This window comes from Lissotriton vulgaris, chromosome 3_2 (assembly GCF_964263255.1).
Source record: "Lissotriton vulgaris chromosome 3_2, aLisVul1.2, whole genome shotgun sequence".
NCBI lineage: Eukaryota > Metazoa > Chordata > Amphibia > Caudata > Salamandridae > Lissotriton > Lissotriton vulgaris.
In genome coordinates, this window is record NC_141690.1 from 236181280 (window position 1) to 236201774 (window position 20495).

A 20495-nucleotide genomic window follows, 5' to 3' on the forward strand; every position below is an offset into this window, starting at 1 on the left:
ACCAAGCTATGGCATGTTGCAATTGCGATGCAAAGTAAGAAAGTTCTAGGTCCGGGATCTCCAAACCCCCCTTACCCCCAACTTTGTTTCGTGATTTCTAAGCTGACCCTGCATCCTAAAGCCAAAGTTGATTATGACATTGTATGCTTCCATGGATGGATGGGGTGCCCACCTGCAAGAATAGCAGATCCACAGAAGATGTCGGCTCAGGAAGCACAGTGTCACATAAATCTCTTGGAACTCAAGATGGTTTTTCTGGGCCTCCAAGCATTCCTGCCAAGTTTCAGAAAATCATCGATCCTGATTCGCACAGACAACACCACCACCATGTTCTATCTGCTACAGCAAGGTGGGACAAGATCCCAGGCTCTCTCAATCCTGGCTCAGCAAATCTGGGAATGGCTGATAGCCCACTGAATATCGAAACCGGTTCAGCATGTGCCAGGAGTCCAAATTGATGGGGCCGATTCCCTCGGTAAGGACTCAAGGCAGTGTTACGAGTGCAAGCTAAACAACCAACAGTTGCAAAGGTTTTTTGCTGCTGGGGGTTTCCAATCCTAGATCTGTTCGCAACAACACTAAATAAAAAACGCAGATCATTCGCCAGCAGATTCCCGCAGCTAGGCTCTCTAGGGAATGCCTTGCACTTCTCTGTTGAGGGAGCGTTCGCATACGTATTCCCTCCGTTTCCTCTCATTCCAAAGGTTCTGCAAAAGATCAAACGGAAACTTTGCTGTGTCATCCTAATCGCCCTGGCATGGGCGCAACAGTACTATTTCATCTATCAAGGTTTTTTCTCCAATTCTCTTCCAACGAAAAGTAAATCTCCTCTCTGTGAGCCAGGGTCAAGTGGTTCATCCTCCAGTCCGCACACTCCACTTGCCGGCTTGGCTCCTCATCACACAGAGTTCGGACAATTTGTGATTTCCGGGGAATGTCATACAATACTACGCCTAAGGACGTTTTGCATTATCTCTTATTTCATACCAAGGCTGGTCTGGCGCATGCGTCCATCAGAGTGCACTTAGCAGCAATCTCCAGGTACAGATGACGTTCTGGTTGTTTGTCCCTGTGGTCTAATAGATTGACAAAAGAGTTTGTGAGAGGACTTTTCAGGGTCTATCCTCCAGTAAGACCTCCATAAGTGCTGTGGCAATTAAATACAGTATTTTTGCAGGTTACGAAATAACAGTTTGAACCTATTCACAAGTGTGACTTAAAGTACCTCTCTTGGAAAGTGGCATTCCTGTTGGCCATCACATCAGCTAATCGCATTAGTGAAATTCAAGCCTTCACAACAATGGAGCCCTACCTGTAAATATTTCCGGATAAAGTAATTCTTCATATAAACCCATCTTTTATTCCCAAGGTGCCTTCTACATTTCATCTAAATGAGCCAGTGGTTTTGCCCTCCTTCTTTGCAGCTCCTTCTTCGCCAGCTGAGAGGGCAATCAATTAAACAATGTTTAAAAATCTACTTGAAAAGGACTCAACCTTTCAGAAAATCTACTCCGTTACTCATTGCCTTCTCTGCCCCTAGGAAGGGTCAGGCTTTGACGCGGGCATCTATTGCTCGCTGGGTATCATCAGCTATTCTTTTTTTGTCAGGATAGGGCTGGCCGCCCTCTGGTTGCCAAAGCCACACTGCACTCAACACGCAAGGTGGAAGACTCCTCCTCCCCATTCACAGGAGAGTCCTTGCCTGATACCTGCAGGGCGGCGACATGGGATAACGGCCATATCTTCACAAAGTATTAAAGCCTGGATGCCTGGCAAAAGGCTGATGTGGCAGTTGGTCAAGCTACTTTGCAACATTTATTCTCATAAGGTATGATCTTCTAAGTTTCTTCTCTGCAATATAAGTGTACTCTTGTTATGATAGTATTTTAAATATTTTGTTTTGGCATATATATGCATTATTGTGAGTTCATATCAGATGCTCTTTATGGTTACCATAAGTGGTTAGTTTTTGGGTCCCATGGTGGGATGTTTCACCTTACCGCTACCTCTGACCCTCTGGTACTGCTTGCTATTCTGATTCAAGCATGTGAATCCATAAAAGATACAATAATGGAGCTAAAGCAAGTTACTTATCTCTACACTGTGGTTCTCCAGTATTGATATATTTTATAGACTCACATGTGACCCTCCCTTCTCATCTTTTCAGGTTCACCTTACATATCTCTTTAATTACCTTGTGGCAGTTGTGCTCGAAAATTGAGGTACGGTGGCCCTGCAAGGGAAGGAGATTCTATGGTCTACGTTCTGATTGGCTGGAGTTTGGATATTTTATAACAATGGTAATAGGTTACTAAAGCTAGTGAATTCTTATGGGCATTTCAATGTTCGTTTAATACTGCTTTTTTACTGTTACCATGGGACTCACACCATGACGACGGGGAAGAATCAAGCATGCGAATCTATGAAAGAAATCAATATTGGAGAACCACAGTGTACAGGTAAGTAACTTGTGTTTTTCTTACTTGTCGAATGGTACCCGCCTTCCCCTGGGTTGTATTTAATAAAAGTGCTCAGTCATCCCTTGTTGGGGGAACAGCCAGAACCAGATATTCAGGGATACAATTGGGCAGCACAGATGCTCTCTATCAATGATTGGATGTTTAACTAATGATGATCCGACTACTATACAGATATGGGAAGACTTAGATTATTGATTGTCCTGCATGGAAATAAACCCTCCTGTCTCAGAAACGCTATTTGAGATTTGGTTGAAGGACCTCAAATAGACCACTTGGATGAAGAAGTTAACTAAGAAGAGATTGCTGTGGGTAGGCAATTGGTTAACCTCAGTTTTGAGACCGGAGGGCTTAAAGCCCTGTGACAGGGTTAGCATCACCATACTGGGTGATGTTTGGGTATCCTAGCATATCAAATCGTATGCTAAGTTGGGTGCAAAATTTGGTTTGCATAGGAGTACATTTTTCCTATGGCTGCAATTCTAGTATGCACTTGAACCACATAAGAAGACCCTAAGCCCAATTCCTGGGTTTAACCCAATTAAAACTAAATTGGTTTTGGAACCGATAAAGCGTTATGAGACTTTATATGTCACTAGTTGTGATTACATCAGACCCACTTAAGACCTGAGAGGGAGATGGTCTGCAGGCCTGGGAAAATTGAAAGAATTAGGTTGAAGCCAAGATGGCTGCCAGGACATTAGGAATTTTGTCTTAGATGCTTTTATATCACTTCTGTTTTAATATAGTCCAGTAAAATTGTACAAAATGAAGAAACAGCCCAATATGTTTACTAATTGAAGCATTGCTTCATGACATAGGACGTCCTATAAGTTAATTGGTCTAGAATTCCTGCTATGGCACAGTGCGTGATTGAAAGTTCAATGTAGTCTCTTTTTGGGTATCATTATAAGGTGGATGGAGTGAGCAGGACAAGTTAATATTACATTTTGGTTATATATGGTGGTCAAGAGACATTGCGAAAGACTGGTGGACCCCGTGCTCCCTAGGTTGGTGAAATGGCTATGAGGCATGGACTACAGTGCTCTAGTTGAGGAATCTGGAAACCAGGTGCATGGATGCCCATGAATATACAAGAAAATGTGGGTCACATGGTTGGAGTATATTAGAAACTCGCTGCCAACCACTGTGTCATCACAAAAGTACTAAATAGACAAGTGGTTAGTATTTTTGTTTCTGTTGTATGGCTTTGGCATTACCTACAGATGTGATGGTCTTATTAATATAGATGTCAAATGCTGCCTGTTCTTTCAAAACAATAAAATGTAAATAGCAAACATTGAAAATCAGACCGAGAAATGAGGTTCCAATTTTAAAATTGTCTTGAACTATGCAATTTCACAGACTCCAAGCAATTTAAATCTGTACTATGAAAAAATGGAAAGGAATGTTTTTCGGGGAGTCATTTATTCCAGGGACTTGTAGTAATAGAGAAGAACATTTTCATCTACATATTCAGCCTGCTAAACAGGAAAGTGAATGTCTTCTCCAGCAGTATGGTTCCCAGTGCAGGCACTTTCTGTGACCTATGCAATATTCTAGTTTTTTATTAGGACTCTGGGATGTTCACAGGCAGCTTTTATAGAAAGGCTATTGAAATGTGGGTTGAAACTGTAGTGCGGATTATCTCTTATACTGGCTATGAATCTCAAGGGTAAATATCTACCAGCTAAGAGCCAATCAAAATCCAGCATTTTTGCTAGCAGTACAGCCGTCTGATTTAAGTTGTAATTTATGTATGCTGTTCATAAATTGTTGGGTTTGAATATAATCTCTTACTAAAGTAAAAAATCACATTTGATAAAAATATTAATCACTGATGTTCTCCTGGTGCCCACTGTTTAACCAACTCTAAATGTTTATCTAACTTTCCTTTCTTTAGATGAATTTAACAGAGTAATCATTCCAGTGAAAAGAGGCGAAGAAAATACAGATTATGTAAATGCTTCATTTATTGATGTAAGTTTTTTTTTTCTTTAAAGGACTTAATGATTGCATGTTAATATTGCCACATCTTTCGGGGAATGATGACTGAAATATGTTGGTGATTTCTGTAAAATTATATAATGTTTAATTTCAGCACCATGAGAGGGAAGTAAGTGCCATTCATGAGGTGGTGATTTGTCTGTTGCACTATTCGAATGTGAAAGTTGCTCTTTTTGGTACTGTTAAAAAGTCCTGGATTCAGTGAAACATTTTTTGGGTTGGACATTTGCTGCAATAGCATGTTTATATCACGGTATTGCCTTACTGAAGCAAGCCATTCTTTTACAAAATGTTGCACCTATTTTTATCTTGCAAATTTCTTGTTAAAAAGATTCAAGTGAGTACAGAAAATATTTTTGGAGTGGAGCTGTATAAAATAATTTGTGAAGCACATTTGCTTTTGCCACCTATGCTGACAAATGGCTATAGAAAGCACACTTTTTCTGAGAGGAGGAAAATGAAGAAATGCCAATTTTTTAACATAATCAACGTGATGTGCGTTTTGCATACAAATGCATATCTGATAAAGCCAATGCATACATGGCAGGTTGCTCAGTATATGCCACTCATCATGCTTTAGTCCTAGCACTTGAGGTACTACAATTTTAATTTGTCAGTTGAACCATTTGAGATAAACCAACCAATGATAGTGATTTGTACAAGCAAAAATGAGATCTGAATTCATGGTGATAGTGTTTCCTGTAGCGATTTGCAAACCATATTTACGTTCTATTATAGTACTACATTACTTCTACTAATAGTGAGATGCACGTACTGAAGTGCATGCTACATGAGCAGGGTTACACCATAGAGATGAATATTAGCATTGCAATACAGAGTGAATAGTATTATTACCACTGGTAGCTTGTCAACAGGATTTATGGCCCTGCCTCGCTATCTGAGACCGCACAGAATGCCCCTGGGCTCTGCCCTGATCTGCCCTTCATTTACTGCATTTCGTTTAGTAGCCTTTATGAAACTATAACATTCTTTTTTCACCCGATGGCAGAAAGTGGCAGAGATCTATCTACCCATCTGCAGAATGCTGTTAAGACAGCGCAATCTGCAAATGGATGTTGGGACATGCACAGGTGTCAGTCATTCTTCATATACGTTCACCCATACAAGCAAAATAAATATTTAGCAGAAATGGTGCTTGCAGTGCATCATATCCACAGAGATGCAGAGGCAGGATTCAAAGACTTGTCCCAGTTTTTGATAGAGCTGGCATTCTAGCTCAGTAATACAAGCTGGGTAAGGACTTTTTTTTTGTTGCAGAGTTTTACATAGCGCGAACTTGACCCGAATCGGGTATCAGAGCGCTTTACATAGCACCAGTTACGTTATGTGGGAACACACATTCATTTTGGTTAGGCACGGGGAGATTAAGTGATTTGCCCAGAATCACAGGATGTTCAGCATCATTGCCGAGACTCGAACCCAGTTCCCCAGATTGGAGGTCGACCGCCCTAGCCATTAGGCCAACTCCTCCCCCCTTGAAGCGGGTCCTTACACTCATTGATCAATTCCAGTGTTTCTGTGTGCATGTCTGGCACCATGGCCAAAGATTGGTGCTGTCATATTGGACATATCCTTGGTCTCAGAGAGGGCGCCACAACATGTTTTTGGGGTCCCCCATGTCGATCTGCTGGCCTTACTGAATGACATATTTAGGTCTTGCTTAGGCACTGCTTGCACTGTCTCTTCGAGACATGCAGTATTCAGAATGTGGACATTAAGCTCTGCCCATCTTTACAATTGGCTCCTTTACCTGCCCTTTGTAAATGATGGCTTTTGATTTGTCAATAGGCTTTGTAGTCCCTCCTTAGTACCTCCCTCTCTCCTGTTACCTCTATAAGGACATTCCCTCTTACATGTGTCCTTAATCTGCAGCTTTCATCAGCAGGTAGATAGAACTATTCACTTAATTTTTTGCAGAAGCAGGCATATTGTGCGATTGCATAGTAATGGCGGCTGCTTCTTTTATATCCAGTCTGACACAGCACTGCCTCTTTAACGCAGCGCTTTAGCGTGGTGTCCACCCTCACCCTCCCACTTGGATTTTAAAAGTATTTTCAATCACCACAGTGCTTCAGCAGAGGCATCCGCACACACCACTCGCGGGACCCTGATATAGTGAATATGTGACGTTATTCCGCAAACTATTTTCCTGCATACCATGACTTCGCATTTATAACAACGCAGGTGCAATTACTCCGCAATACCATCACTCCGCAATCTTTTACCCCGCATATAACTTTACCACAAATGCCTTTACAAAGCAAAGGCATGTGTGGTGAAGTTATAAACTTAGTAAAAGTACTTACCATATATATATATATTAGGGTTCAGGGTGGGATTTGAGTTATGGGGTTCAGGGGTATTTTTAGGGTTTAGGGATAGGTTTGGGGTACAGGGGTATTTTTAGGCTTCAGGGATAGGTATGGGTTTTGGGGTAGAGGGGAATTTTTGGGGTACTGGGGTATTTTAAAGGACCAGGGTGGGATTAGTTTGTAGGGTGAAAAGGGTAATTAAAAAAAAAAAAATATATATGTATATATGTATATGTGTATATATGTGTGTATATGTGTGTATATGTATGTATATGTGTATATATATAAACTCCAACCAGAAAGTTCGTGCAGCGCCTTCGCACGAATCCCAGTGCGCAGACACAGGTGAATGAATCCACAGCCAGACTTACTTGGATATTCTTTTTCCTTTATTGCATTTTAAAGTGCAGAGGTGCAACACACTGCCAAACAGACGCGTTTCAGGCGTGAACGCCCTTGCTCACTGTCAGCGGGTAAGCGGTTAGGTGTCAGTTTAAATAATACATTGCTTAATTGCTACATCGCGCCAAAACTCCACCAGAGGTCAAATGACATAGACAGAGGACTGCATTGATCGCTAGGTGAATATACACCATACATTTAGATCGGCCATATTGGAATGATGAAGATGTCTATCAAAAGCTGTTATTGCTATCCAATTCATGATGTGGTAACAATTATTAACTATCAAAATTGATATTATAGACAGGGGTACATAAATAAAGGGAAATTTCAATTCAAAAGTGCAAATGCATGAACGCTGTAACAGTGCAAATATTTAACTGTGCAAATACGCAAAATTATACCTGTGCAAATACGCTTGTAAACAGATACTCTATTTTCATCTATATACACAAACTTAAAATGAATTCCCTCAAATATAACGTTGTTACCCTTGTTCACAATTCTTATTTTTAAAAGAAGATCTGACTAGTTACCACATTATACGATAATTTACACAATATGACCCCAAATATTGTGGTCCTCTAAGGAAACCAATTTTTGGCACGTGGATATTAATTTAAGGAACGAATTATTAGCATAATTCACATTAGATAATCCAGGAACAATGTATTTACAATCCGCTTAAATGAAAGATTAAAAAAACTTGAGGTGAGGGAGTGCTAAGATGTCCTACTCAGATTAAGAAAAGACATCAAGGGGTATGGGGAACAAAAATTGATCAATCAAAATCATGTTAAAATATGCAATCGCATAATGTACCAGAAAGATATATATCTCTCATGTTACCCATGAGTGTACCAGGGTGGTATGATCAATAATACACATGGTGAAGCCATAAGTCCCTGCCACAGACCATCGACTTCCCTATTGAGTGATAATCTGGTAGTAAGCTTGGTTATCAAAAATTACAGTGGGGCATAGGGAAAAATACACGTTTATCCAAAGGAAACTAAAACTATACATTAGGGACTGGTGAAGTACAGATGTTACCCTGCCCAAGACTTAATAAATGCATGTACTGGCGACCCATATAATGATACAGATTTCATACTTCAGAGAAAGGTGCTCAGATCTTCTCCCATGTTCAAACCTCCTGGGATCTTGGAGTTGAGGCGAACAATGTACAGGGACTCCAACTGTCTTAGCTGTTTTTCATAGTCCCCACCTTTCTTATTAGTTCTAACCGCATCTATTACAAAATAGCTCAGATGGGATAGATTTCTGTTATGAAATTGATCAAAATGGCGAGCTACTGGGTAATTCTTGTCACAGTTAATGTGTATATATATGTGTATATATGTGTGTATATATATTTATATATATATATATTTTTTTTTTTTTTAATTACCCTTTTCACCCTACAAACTAATCCCACCCTGGTCCTTTAAAATACCCCAGTACCCCAAAAATTCCCCTCTACCCCAAAACCCATACCTATCCCTGAAGCCTAAAAATACCCCTGTACCCCAAAACCCAAACCTATCCCTAAACCCTAAAAATACCCCTGAACCCCATAACTCAAATCCCACCCTGAACCCTAATAAAACCCCCTACACTTCAAAACCTACCCCCTTAACCCTAAAAATACCCAAGCACCCCAAAACCAACCCTATAATCTAAAATTACCATACTCTAAAAATTCACTGTGCACCCCATATCCCAAACCCTCCCTTTAAATACCCCTGAACCCCTAAAACATATACCCCAACAGCCCCAAACTAAAACCATATACTTACCGTAAACTTAAATATTAAAAACATATACTTTTACCATTCATGCTTTTACAACGAATTTCGTTGTAAAAGCATGTGGGATAAAAGCATATAAGATGTAATGGTATGCGTTATAAAAGTATTGCGGAGTAATGGTACTTTCGTTGTGATGGTATGCGGAGTGAAGGTATGCGGAAAGAAAGTTGCGTAGTAAAGGTGTTTTACCTGCTTTAGTAATGGTGCCCGCTTCTTTTTGATTTCAGTGCGCTTTCACTTTCACACTATTTACAACAAGGGGTGGTGAGGGACAGAGTCTCTGAATTAAGCAGAATACTCTCACCCAGTCAAGAGATCAGGGCTAGATCCAACACCGTTTTTTAGCTCACTGCACCATCCCAGTTTCAGAACCCGGCTGTATGCAAATTAGTCTGTTCCTGTCCCAGTGCATGATGGGAACAGGGCAAACCAAACTACAAAAGCCAATTCTTACACTGGGAAGGAAACAAGCTACCGGGGACCGGTTTCTGGCATTTCAGCCGTCTTCGGCCCGGCTTGCTTGAATCCTGATGGTGCAATGAGCAAGGGACTCACATCTGAGTATACCCTTCCACGCTTAGGGTGGACAAAAATATTTACAACAAGGGGTGGTGAGGGACAGAGTCTCTGAATTAAGCCGAATACTCTCCCCCAGTCAAGAGATCAGGGCTAGATCCAACACCGTTTTTTAGCTCACTGCACCATCCCAGTTTCAGAACCCGGCTGTATGCAAATTAGTCTGTTCCTGTCCCAGTGCATGATGGGAACAGGGCAAACCAAACTACAAAAGCCAATTCTTACACTGGGAAGGAAACAAGCTACCGGGGACCGGTTTCACTGTGCACCCCATATCCCAAACCCTCCCTTTAAATACCCCTGAACCCCTAAAACATATACCCCAACACCCCCAAACTAAAACCATATACTTACCTTAAACTTAAATATTAAAAACATATACTTTTACCATTCATGCTTTTACAACGAATTTCGTTGTAAAAGCATGTGTGATAAAAGCATATAAGATGTAATGGTATGCGTTATAAAAGTATTGCGGAGTAATGGTACTTTCGTTGTGATGGTATGCGGAGTGAAGGTATGCGGAAAGAAAGTTGCGTAGTAAAGGTGTTTTACCTGCTTTAGTAATGGTGCCCGCTTCTTTTTGATTTCAGTGCGCTTTCACTTTCACAATGGCGGTTGCACACACCAGTCGCGGACGCTGTCCTTGTTTGAGCATCAGCTCAGGGATATAGAAGGGCAGTGTGTATGTGATCATGCATAAATATGTAGTTTTGCAGCGTAAATCCTTTTCTGGATTCACATGCTGTGCATCATTCCGCCATCTAGTGGTTGGGTCCGAAATAGTTTGTTGTTTTTTTTGTGTGTTTTGGTGCTAGGTTCATCCCCTGCGTGGTGTCAGACGGTGCCCCGGAGGTTGTTGTGGGTTGTAGCCATCTTCAGATTCTTTGTTCTGCTGTTTGGTCTGGAAGCAAGAGAGGAAGCTCCGAAGATTTTCTGAAAATCCCCGAAAGAACTTGATATGTGAACAAAAACTTACATCAGACATAGACTACTTGACCGGGGTACACAACAGGCTTCCAGAGACGACGTCTTCGATACTGAACACCTACATGACGCGCATACTTCAACAAATGGCGAGGTAGCGGCAATGGGAAATTCCCCCTTCAAATTCTGCCTCAAGTGCCACCACAAATTTGCCCAACGCGATCCACACGATGTGTGCAACCTCCGTCTACCCAAGTATCACAAGGACAAGGATTGCGAGGCCTGCACGGTGTTCCTGGCGAAGACTCTCCGGGCACCCCAAAAGCAAAGAGAGGACCACTACGCAACAATGTCCTAAGGACAGAAGAAACTTACACTGAAGGACTTGGGCCTCTCCAGCGACGTTGAGGACTAAGGGGCCCCAGCAGAGTCTACTCGCGAAGGATTGGGCGTTGAAATCTCGAAGTAGACACCGAGAAAAATCACACAAAGAAAAAGATGGCGAAAGACTTAGAAAAAGACTAGCAAAGTAAGAAACTTTCAAACGTCGGAACCCAAGGGCCAGGAGAAAAAGACACAGCCTAATACAGCCCGATGCCTAAGGAAAATGCAATCTAAGGTCAGCTGTGATCCAAAGAACCCTGTGGAACCTTGCCGAAGGACTCAGACGAGGGAAGATCGTATAAGGCATTGAAACAGAAGGTCGAGCACAAACCCGTAAAAGGAACTACGCCGACCTTGGAAACTGAGTCTACCACTCCAAAGAAGAGAAAATCTCCTGTCTCCAATGTCCAGAGAGCCCTCGAGGCCGAAAGAAAGAAAAAATGCATAACGGCAGAACTGGCGGCACTCCTCCAAAAGGAGTTCGACAAAGCGCTCAAGGGATTCTGTATCCCCGCGGTTCCCACTGCCGAAACCAAAAATGTTGATGCTGAAGGCACAGCAGACTCAGAAGAAATCCTCGAATCGCCTCAAACCCTTGAACCATGCGCAGAGTACGTCGAAGAATACATCGTCACCCCAGAGGACGAAGACGCCTCAGACTATCGATCAATGGAACGACCTTGACACAGAGAGCCCAGAAGAGGCGATATGCTGCTATCCCTCGAAGGCATCACCTCCAGATGACATCGCCTTCTATAACTGCCTCCTGCAGAGAGCAGCTGACGCTTTTGGGGTCTTCCTCAAAGAGGAAAAGGAGGAAAAATGGTGCCTCTTAGAAACATTAACCCCTGCCAACAAGGGCACACCGTATCTTCCCAAGCACCCTGTACCAAAGCAAGGACGCCTTCAAGTAGCCAGCCTCAGCCAAGGGAGTGACACCAAGGGTTGAGAAGAATTATAAACCCTCCTCCAAAGACCCTAAGTATATACAGGGAAATACTGTGCCTGATTCTAATATTGTCACCACAGCAAGAAAGAGGGCCATCTCCCTCTCCAACACTGGTCCACCTCCTGAAAAGAAGAGCAAGAGAATGGACATGGTAGGCAAGAAAGTAGAGAAAGAGGCTGCAACCCATTGGCGGATTGCAAATTCAAACGCCTTGTTAAACAGATATGGTCACCTGCAATAAGATGACATTAAGGAACTCATCAACAAGCTCCCAAAATAGGTCCGGAAAAGGGCAAAATCATTTGTCCAGGAAGGCAAAAATATTGCAAATACATGCCTAAAGTCGGCACTTGACACAGCAGACACATCTGCACAGGTGTCACACTAAGGAGACATGCTTGACTACTAAAATCCAGTTGTAAACAGGAGGTGCAGACCCCCATTGTTAACAGACCATTTACAGGGGTCACCCTGTCAGGAAAGAAGTCAAGGAATCCCTCCAACAAATAAAAAAGGACAACAAAACTGCAAGAGCTATGGGAGCCCTGCATCAAAGAGGCGCTTTCAAAAGAGTGGGGTTTAGTAGAAGGAAAACTACAGGAAGAGTATCTTTTGCGCAAGAGCAACAAATGTCTCATCCACAACAGGGCCAAGGGCACGGACAACAGTCAAGCCAGCAAACAGGATATCAAAACTGACAACAGCAAAAGCAGTCCTTTCAAGGACTGGGAAGAGGCCGAGACAGCCCTCCAGAGGAAGAGGAGCTGGATCAAATTGACTCCTTCACAAAAGAGACCCACACACACCACCAGTGGGGGGCATTATAGCACAATACCTGCAACAATGGCAAAATATCACTACAGACAATTTGGATATTGAATTTGATAAAATATGGGTATTGCATAGAGCTAACGGAGATGCCACTAGCAAACTCTCCAAAAGTAAAAAAGTACCTCAAATCGGAAATCGCTCACTTGAGATAAGAAATAAAAACGCTCCTTCAAAAGCAAGCAATAGAAACCGCACCAAAGGAAGCCATTTCAAGGCAAACTACTCCCCATGCTTCCTAGTTCCCAAGCAAGACCTTACACTAAGGCCTATCCTAGACCTAAAGTTCATAAATAAGTTCATGTTGCCTTAACATTTCAAAATGACTACACTTCTAGAAATAATACCGCAAATCTAAAAAGGAGATTACATGGCAACAATAGACCTCAAAGACGCAAAGTACCTTGGATTCCTACACGAAGGAACACACTACCAGTTCAAGGTATTACCTTTCAGAATAAAATCAGCACCACGTGTCTTCACTAAGTATCTAGCCGCAGTTGCAGCACACCTACAAAAGGAGGGAATACACGTCTACATTGATCGTGCTACCCGGACGCGCTAAAAGCTAAGCTATGAACCTATTCTCTGAACACTTAGAAGTGCTGCCTCAGTAATTATTCCAGCTAAGGGTTTTAATTGCTTGTTCAATTCATACGCTGTTTTCACATGTTGCTTTATTTAGTTTTAACTTACCTCCTGCTGTTGCATTATTCGCTCATCCTACCTGCTTGATACAGCTTGTTCCTATGGCTGCACTCCTCCACGGTCCACCGCAGGTTTTCCCGTTTGTGTGGAGGGAGGTTAGGCAAAAAGCAGATGCGACCGTGTGGCACTTCTGGCAGCAACAGGAACTGAGGTTAACCTTCCAGCTGCTAAACTCACTACTTAAATTGATGCCTGGCACATCGCATGGGACACGTGCAGTGGGCGTGCCGCTGGCACGCCAAAGCTACGCCTAGGGCAGGCTCGTCTGTGCCCATCCGCGCCTGGTTATCGCCAGGACCCCTGCCGGTTTCTCACAAGATCTCGATAATGGAATTTGTGTACTGCGTTCATACAACAGCTACCGACTTTGTAAAATTAGACATAACCGCTCTAACTATTGCAGGTACATCTTACACTCCCATAGTTTTGGAGGGCGCTTTTGCGTGCAGGTCCTGCAGATTCCAGAGCATGAAAACGGAAAAGTGTTTGACCGAATCTATGAAACTGGATTCGGATTACAGTCAAACCTGTTGCTTTACTACGATAACTCCTTCTCCCCAGATTTCATCAGACATTCAAAGCTGGAACTGCCTATTGAGCAGTGTTAGATCACTGCCCTAACATGCAGTTAATATTTGGGATTTGTTTTCTTCCAAACGCACACACATTGGATTCCTAACATAAACCTGGACTAAGCTTAGTTCTAATCCTGCAATTGCTGTGGCACTCCCAGAAGGCTTTCGCATTCAGAAACTGGATAGACCAATTAAGATGGTGGGAGGTATTGCCATTATTCATAATGACTCCATTAAAATCTCCATTCTAGATCAAGTAAGCAACGATACTTTGGAAATTTTAATCTTCAGAATTGACTAACATTCTCAACATAGTTGGAAAGACGCTCATCTATCGACCCCCAGGACAGCTCTTAGATTTCTCACTCCATCTGATGGAACTTATCTACCGGCATGTTATTTTTACGAGAAACTTTCTGCTCCTAGGAGATTTTAATGTTCGCAGCGAAAACGCTGTTAATCAAGATGCCGCATCACTACTGGCAGATCTTGACACCCTTGAGCTAATCAAGATTAATAGCGGCCCCACTCACTCCGCTGGCCACACTGATCGAATGTTGTCCAACTCCCCCCAACAGTCACTGCAGAGCCACTTACCCTCTGACATGGGCAGACCATTCATTGATCAAATTCCAAATTAAAGATTTTAGATCTCACAATGTCCAGCCCACTAACGCAGTCAGATGGCACCGACAGTAGCATAAACTTACACCTGACCATTTTTAGGATTTAACTCTCACACCTCAGAAGCTCGACTTAGATAGTGTTGAGGAACGCCTGGCCTGTTTCAATTCTACAAGGAAAACCACCATTGACCATTTGGCCCCCTTAAAACAGTGCTCGCGGGGGTGTGTCCAACTGCTGAGCATGGCGGACGCGAGCTGAAAACGCTCCGTGCCGAGCCCCGATACTACGCCAATAAACCTGTAGGATCTGGGACCATCTGGGCTTTACACCAACGCCCTGTACAGAGGAAGCCCTGAGGCCATCAGTGACCCTGAGACGGAGGGTCGAAATGCCGGTTTAAACCGTAAACACGCTGCTGATCACGGGATCTGCGAGCCGGTGGGGAAGAGGCTGAAAGGGAGCCGCATGGTGCCGGATCGAGCGTCGTACTACAAATGGAGTGTAAAACATCAGCATACCCACGGAGTGGTTGACCGGACTGACCTACCCTCCCTGCCTGGGAGTGTACAACTTGGAGCTTTGAGTACGACTGAATTGGAGTGGCGGGTGACTGCAAAGCTCATGGATAACAAGATGGCGGAGGACAGCTCCTGAGACCAGCGGAACGCTACCCGACTTTGGAGCGCTGACTGCATAGTATAAGGGTTCCCCCCCTTCGGCTGAAGTACTACAGAGGGTGCCTGGGGCCGACTGCCACAGTGAGTACAGCCGCGCACCGATGAGCATGGAAGACGGGCGTCAGCGCTGATACTTGCTGCGTCACAAGCTCGAGACCTACACAGGCGGACACGGAGAGGCGGGGCGCAGAGGCATTGCACCCAGCTGAGACTGCTCTCTTGCTTTCATGGAGGGTTGTGGGCGTAAAAAGGTGAGAAGCTGCCTCTTCCGATGCCTACGGCCTTGCAACGGGAATCGGTACAACCCGAATCACTGAACTAGTGTATTGCACAACAATCTGTCGGGTGGGCCGCGTCGGCTGTGGGGTCGGCTGCTGCACAGCTGAGAAGTGCCACTCAGTGGGGTGGAGAAATCAAACACATATGTCATGGACCCCTCAGTTGAAGATATAAGGAGCGGTTAGCGCCACGTTACTGACTGGGCACGCCTGGCTACTAGTGTTCCCTTTAGCACGGCACCTGATCAGCGGTAGCAGAGGGGACCTGGTGTGCCTGCCGGTTGTGAGTGTATCGACTGTTTACTGATCGGAGAGCGGTGGGCGGCCCCGTTGTTTCCTGAGTGCCTGCCACGGTAGTGACGCGGCGAGGAGGCTATATGGAGTGGTATGCGCAAGCAGGGACGTGGTCCGAACTCTACACACTCGACCACGGAACCTCTGCTGACTCCCTGGCACGATAGTCCTGAAGGTGACCACTACACCAGCCTGTTCTGCTGCGTGCGCTCCTGAGAGGGCGGACTCAGCCTAAACTGCGGTCATACTCAGTCACGACCTACAGCGCATAGCGTGAGGGTGAGTTTGTTGGTTTTTTATACCCAATATTGGAAGGGATTGCTGTGCTGGACCTCCACTTCTTTGCATAATGGTTCGCACCAAAGCTCGACAGCCCGACCCCCCCCCCCCCCACCCCCCTGCATCTGATGACATGCATACTGCACCGCGTGGTGACCTCGCGCAAAGTCCTGAAATGGATGTCGTGCCGCCCATGGGATCTAGCCAACATGATGCTAAACTGGACCTGATACTGAAAGAAATTAGACTTTCGAGCTGCGATTGAGACCCAAATAGGTACGCTATCTACTAGCCTCAACCTGTTGCAGGCGGATCATAAAAAGTTGGCAGACAAAGTAAGATCGAATAAACTTGCCCTAGATTATCTGATACCGCAACAAACAATCCCCACTTACCAAATAGAACAACTACAACAGCAGCTACAAGGTTTACAGGATAGGGTGGATGATGCCGAAGGGAGATCCTGCAGAAATAACGTCACAATACTGGGTATACTGGAGAGAAGTGAGAGATCTAATCCGACTCAATTTGTGGAAAAATGGCTGTGAGACCATATGGCAAGGAAAGGCATCAAGGATCTCTATAGTGTGGAGAGGGCGCACAGGGTGCCACCTAGACCACCCCTGCCGGGGGCACGGCCCAGAACCCTGAAAGCACTCATACTGAGCTATAGAGACCAGGACACGATACTTCGAGCTGCAAGGGAGAATACCCCCTTCCACTTTGAAAATAAAAAAATCTCCCTGTACCCGGATTTTACAGTGGCGGTTCAGAAGTAGAGACACTTTCCAAGACGTTAAAAAGAAATTACGGGCGCGCAATTTGAAATATGCTCTACTCTTCCCGGCCCGCTTAAGTTATTTTTGGACAAAAATCCCTCTTTTTTGATAACCTCGTAGAAGTAGAAGACTGGATGGAAATCACTTTCTCACCTCCTATATCCCAGAACTCGCTCCAGCCGAGTCCATCTACGAGATCCTTGTCACAGCTTGAGGCTGAACACGGAGTGGATAAAAATCGGCGTCTTAGAACCAGTCCTAGTGTTAGCCCATCCATGGACCAGATCTCAGACGGCCAAAGAGACGCTATCCTGACGGTGGCAGCACTGGCGAGGCATCATGCCAAGTCCCCAGCTGTGTCTGTCCACTCTTCCCCCACCCCCCTCCCTCCACTCCTTGGCGACTGCACTATATTATCTCTTATTCGAATTTCCTGTTGAACTTTTGTTCATGGTTTGGTCCTCTAATGTTCTGTGGGGGAACCTAGTATTGGGGAGTTACTATAATTTCCCAAACTCAGCTACAGGTTCTTTTGTACTAGATTGGCCTATTATCCTCTACGGTAAAGGCATATCACCCTACTCAGGACCATATGGCTTCCTAGCAAATATACGTACAGCTCTTGGAATGTAAGGGAACTGGGCTCCATTCATAAAAGGCATAGGTTACCGGCGCAGCTCAATAGAAGGAAAACTAATATAGCGCTTCTCCAAGAAACTCACTTAAAGCATGATGAAGCAGTAAAGATGTAAATAAATGGTGGGTCAACTTTTCTCCACGTCCTACTCGGCATTTGCATGTGGGGCTGCGATATGGATACGGAGTGGACCCCCATTCAAGTTATTGGAACAGAAGATTGATTTGAATGGTAGATATGTCTTAGTACAGGTTTACTAGACCGGGAACACATTGTGGTGGGAAGCATACACGCTCCCAACACAGATCAAGATAAATTCCTAGAGATTCTCAGTACGGTATTGGTGGGCTGGGAAGAACATCCCTGGGTGTTGAAGGGCGATTTTAACACAGTGTTAGATGTAGATCTGGACAGGTCGCACCCTCCATTACACAAAACAGGATGTAGAAAATTGGCGGAAGCACTCAAGGGATGGGCAGACGGGTGGAGGATAGGAGATGCCTGGCGAATAGCGCACCCCACTAGCAGGGAATACTACTTCTACTCACCACCACATGGGTTACATACCCATATTGACAGAATATTTTTCTCCTTGAATATTCTTGACCTTGTTAGTGATACCACACATTTGGGCAAAAAATTATCGGATCATAATCCCATAGAACTCCCTCTTCAGTGGGGCAGGGTTCCTGCACTGATACCGACTTGGATATTACAGCCCGTGCTCTTAGAAGACCCAGTCTTTCACAGTGCATTATCCATGGCAATAGGTAATTACTTAATTGATAATGCGGATACAGCGAGCACGCTTAAAATTGAATGGGACGTCTTTAAAACTGTGATACGGGAGGTAGCAATTAGCACGAGCTGGAGCACAGCGTGCCCTCATCGAATAGCTTACGGAGGTCGAAACTCGCCTGGGTAAGTTAGAGCCGGAAGCCATTCTAAATAAGTCACAACAGGCACAGTTACTAGAAAAACATATCAAACGCGCAGGACTGTTGGAGGACCTGCGCATTTTAGACAATCTTCTCTAGACTTAGAAACAACATGCTGTGGCGGATAGAGCAGGTCCACTTCTCGCTAGAATTATTAAAGACGCCCCTGTTCTTGGGATCCGAAATATGGAGGGTGACTCTGTCTGTACGCAACTAGAAATAAACATTGCCTTTAAAAATTATTATGAGCAGGTATATGACAAACCTGCAGACTTTGATGATGCAGACTGTGAGCCCTTCTTTGAAGGTCTACAACTCCCACAATTATTGCGTAACCACCAGGAGGAGCTGAGACAGCCGGTGACTAGCATGGAAATGACAGGTAATTGCAGCTCTTCCTCGTAACAAAGCACCGGGGTGATGGATTGCACGTTGAATTTTATGCAGCATATTCGGACTTACTGGTGCCTCACTTACAACAGTTGTATCGGGTATAGTTAGATACTGGTACACTTTCCCTTACTATGTTACAAGCAACAGTGGTCTCGCTCCTGAAACCGGGCCGAGAAAGTGTGGATATGGCAGGGTATAGACCCCGCTCACTTCTAACTACAGACTATAAAATACTGAGTAAGATGTTGGCGAATAGACTGTCAGTTTATCCCACAGTTGATACACATTGATCAATGCAGCTTTGTCTCGGGCAGAAGCACAGCGCTTAATATCTAGAGACCGCACCAAATAATGACTTCTACGCCGGCAGCAGTTACTGTTGGGGGTTGCATTACGCTTAATCACAGTCAAGCCTTTGATTCCCTACATTGGCAATATATGTTCTTTACCCTCTCGAGATTTGGCATACCAGAAGAGGCTGCTATAGATGAACCCCACGGCGCGCGCACGTATGGGACAACATATTTCGCAGCAATACAGTGTAGCGCGGGGAACCAGGCAAGGTTGCCCACTGTCACCCTTATTGTTTTTTTTGGCTTTAGAGCCTTTCCTACATAAGCTTCGAACTACGACGGGTCACAGAGGGATCAAATTGGGAACCACTGTACATATCGTCTCTGCGTATGCGGATGATTTAATTTTATATTTCAAAAATCTGGACGAGGACTATGAACCCATGCCTATTATCTTTGATAATTTCCAACGGCTCTCAGGGCTCTCTATAAACAAGTCCAAGTCTTATGTATATTTTTTCTCTGACGTAACACGTACTGTCCCCATATGCTTTTGGAAGTGGACGTTTCAGACAGCACCTATTACCTTCAAATATCTAGGAATACAAGTATACAGGAACACAGTGGATATCCTAGACGGTAACTTAAACTGTGCTTCTGGACTTCCCTGCCCCTATCGTAGCGGGTAGAGTGGCTTGCGCCAAAATGATGATGCTCCCCAGAATGTTATATTACTTTACTAATTTGTCCATTATTGTCCCAGCACAGGTATTGAAGTTAATAAACTCCCTATTAATGCAATTGATTTGTTAATCTAACATTCATACTAGCCGAGCGGAATAACATTATGAAGTGGGAGACCTCTAAACCGCCATCGCTACAGGAATGGCACAACAAAATGGTTAGATGGGGCAGGGCTGAGGGTGCTAAACTGCAACAGGAAGAGCACAAGGGATAGCGTAAAAAAAAAATGTACTATTGGAAGAATTTATAGCAATCGATATACAAACATACTCATTAACTTTATAGACACTCCCATGAGCCTCTTGACAGACTGCTGAGAAAAGTATGGGCGGCTGTACGTCTCTATTATACAGTGATAATTATTGTTTATATGTGGTGCATTGGATTTACATGATTATGATGTATTGGTGTGGGTCGATCTGATGTGGAGGATTCAGGCTGAGTCGGTAGGGGGGAGGGGGTGGGTGTAAGGGTTGGTTGCTGTTTTTCTTTACAGGAGAGACCCGATTACCAGAGATTGTTACTGTGGTCAGCTATATGACATTATGTGGTAAATTGAGATGTAAACATTCTGTGCAA

At 44.0% G+C, this 20495-nt stretch overlaps 1 protein-coding gene across 3 annotated transcripts in view; it reads left to right on the plus strand.

Annotated features, from left to right (window-relative positions):
• Window positions 1-20495, plus strand: part of PTPRA (protein tyrosine phosphatase receptor type A) — a 906420-nt gene that overhangs the window by 751262 nt on the left and 134663 nt on the right. For all 3 annotated transcript variants that reach the window (XM_086964286.1, XM_086964287.1, XM_086964288.1), the window contains one exon: window positions 4381-4457. In XM_086964286.1, the coding sequence (XP_086820412.1) occupies window positions 4381-4457 (77 nt within the window). The remainder of the gene's footprint in view (window positions 1-4380; window positions 4458-20495) is intronic.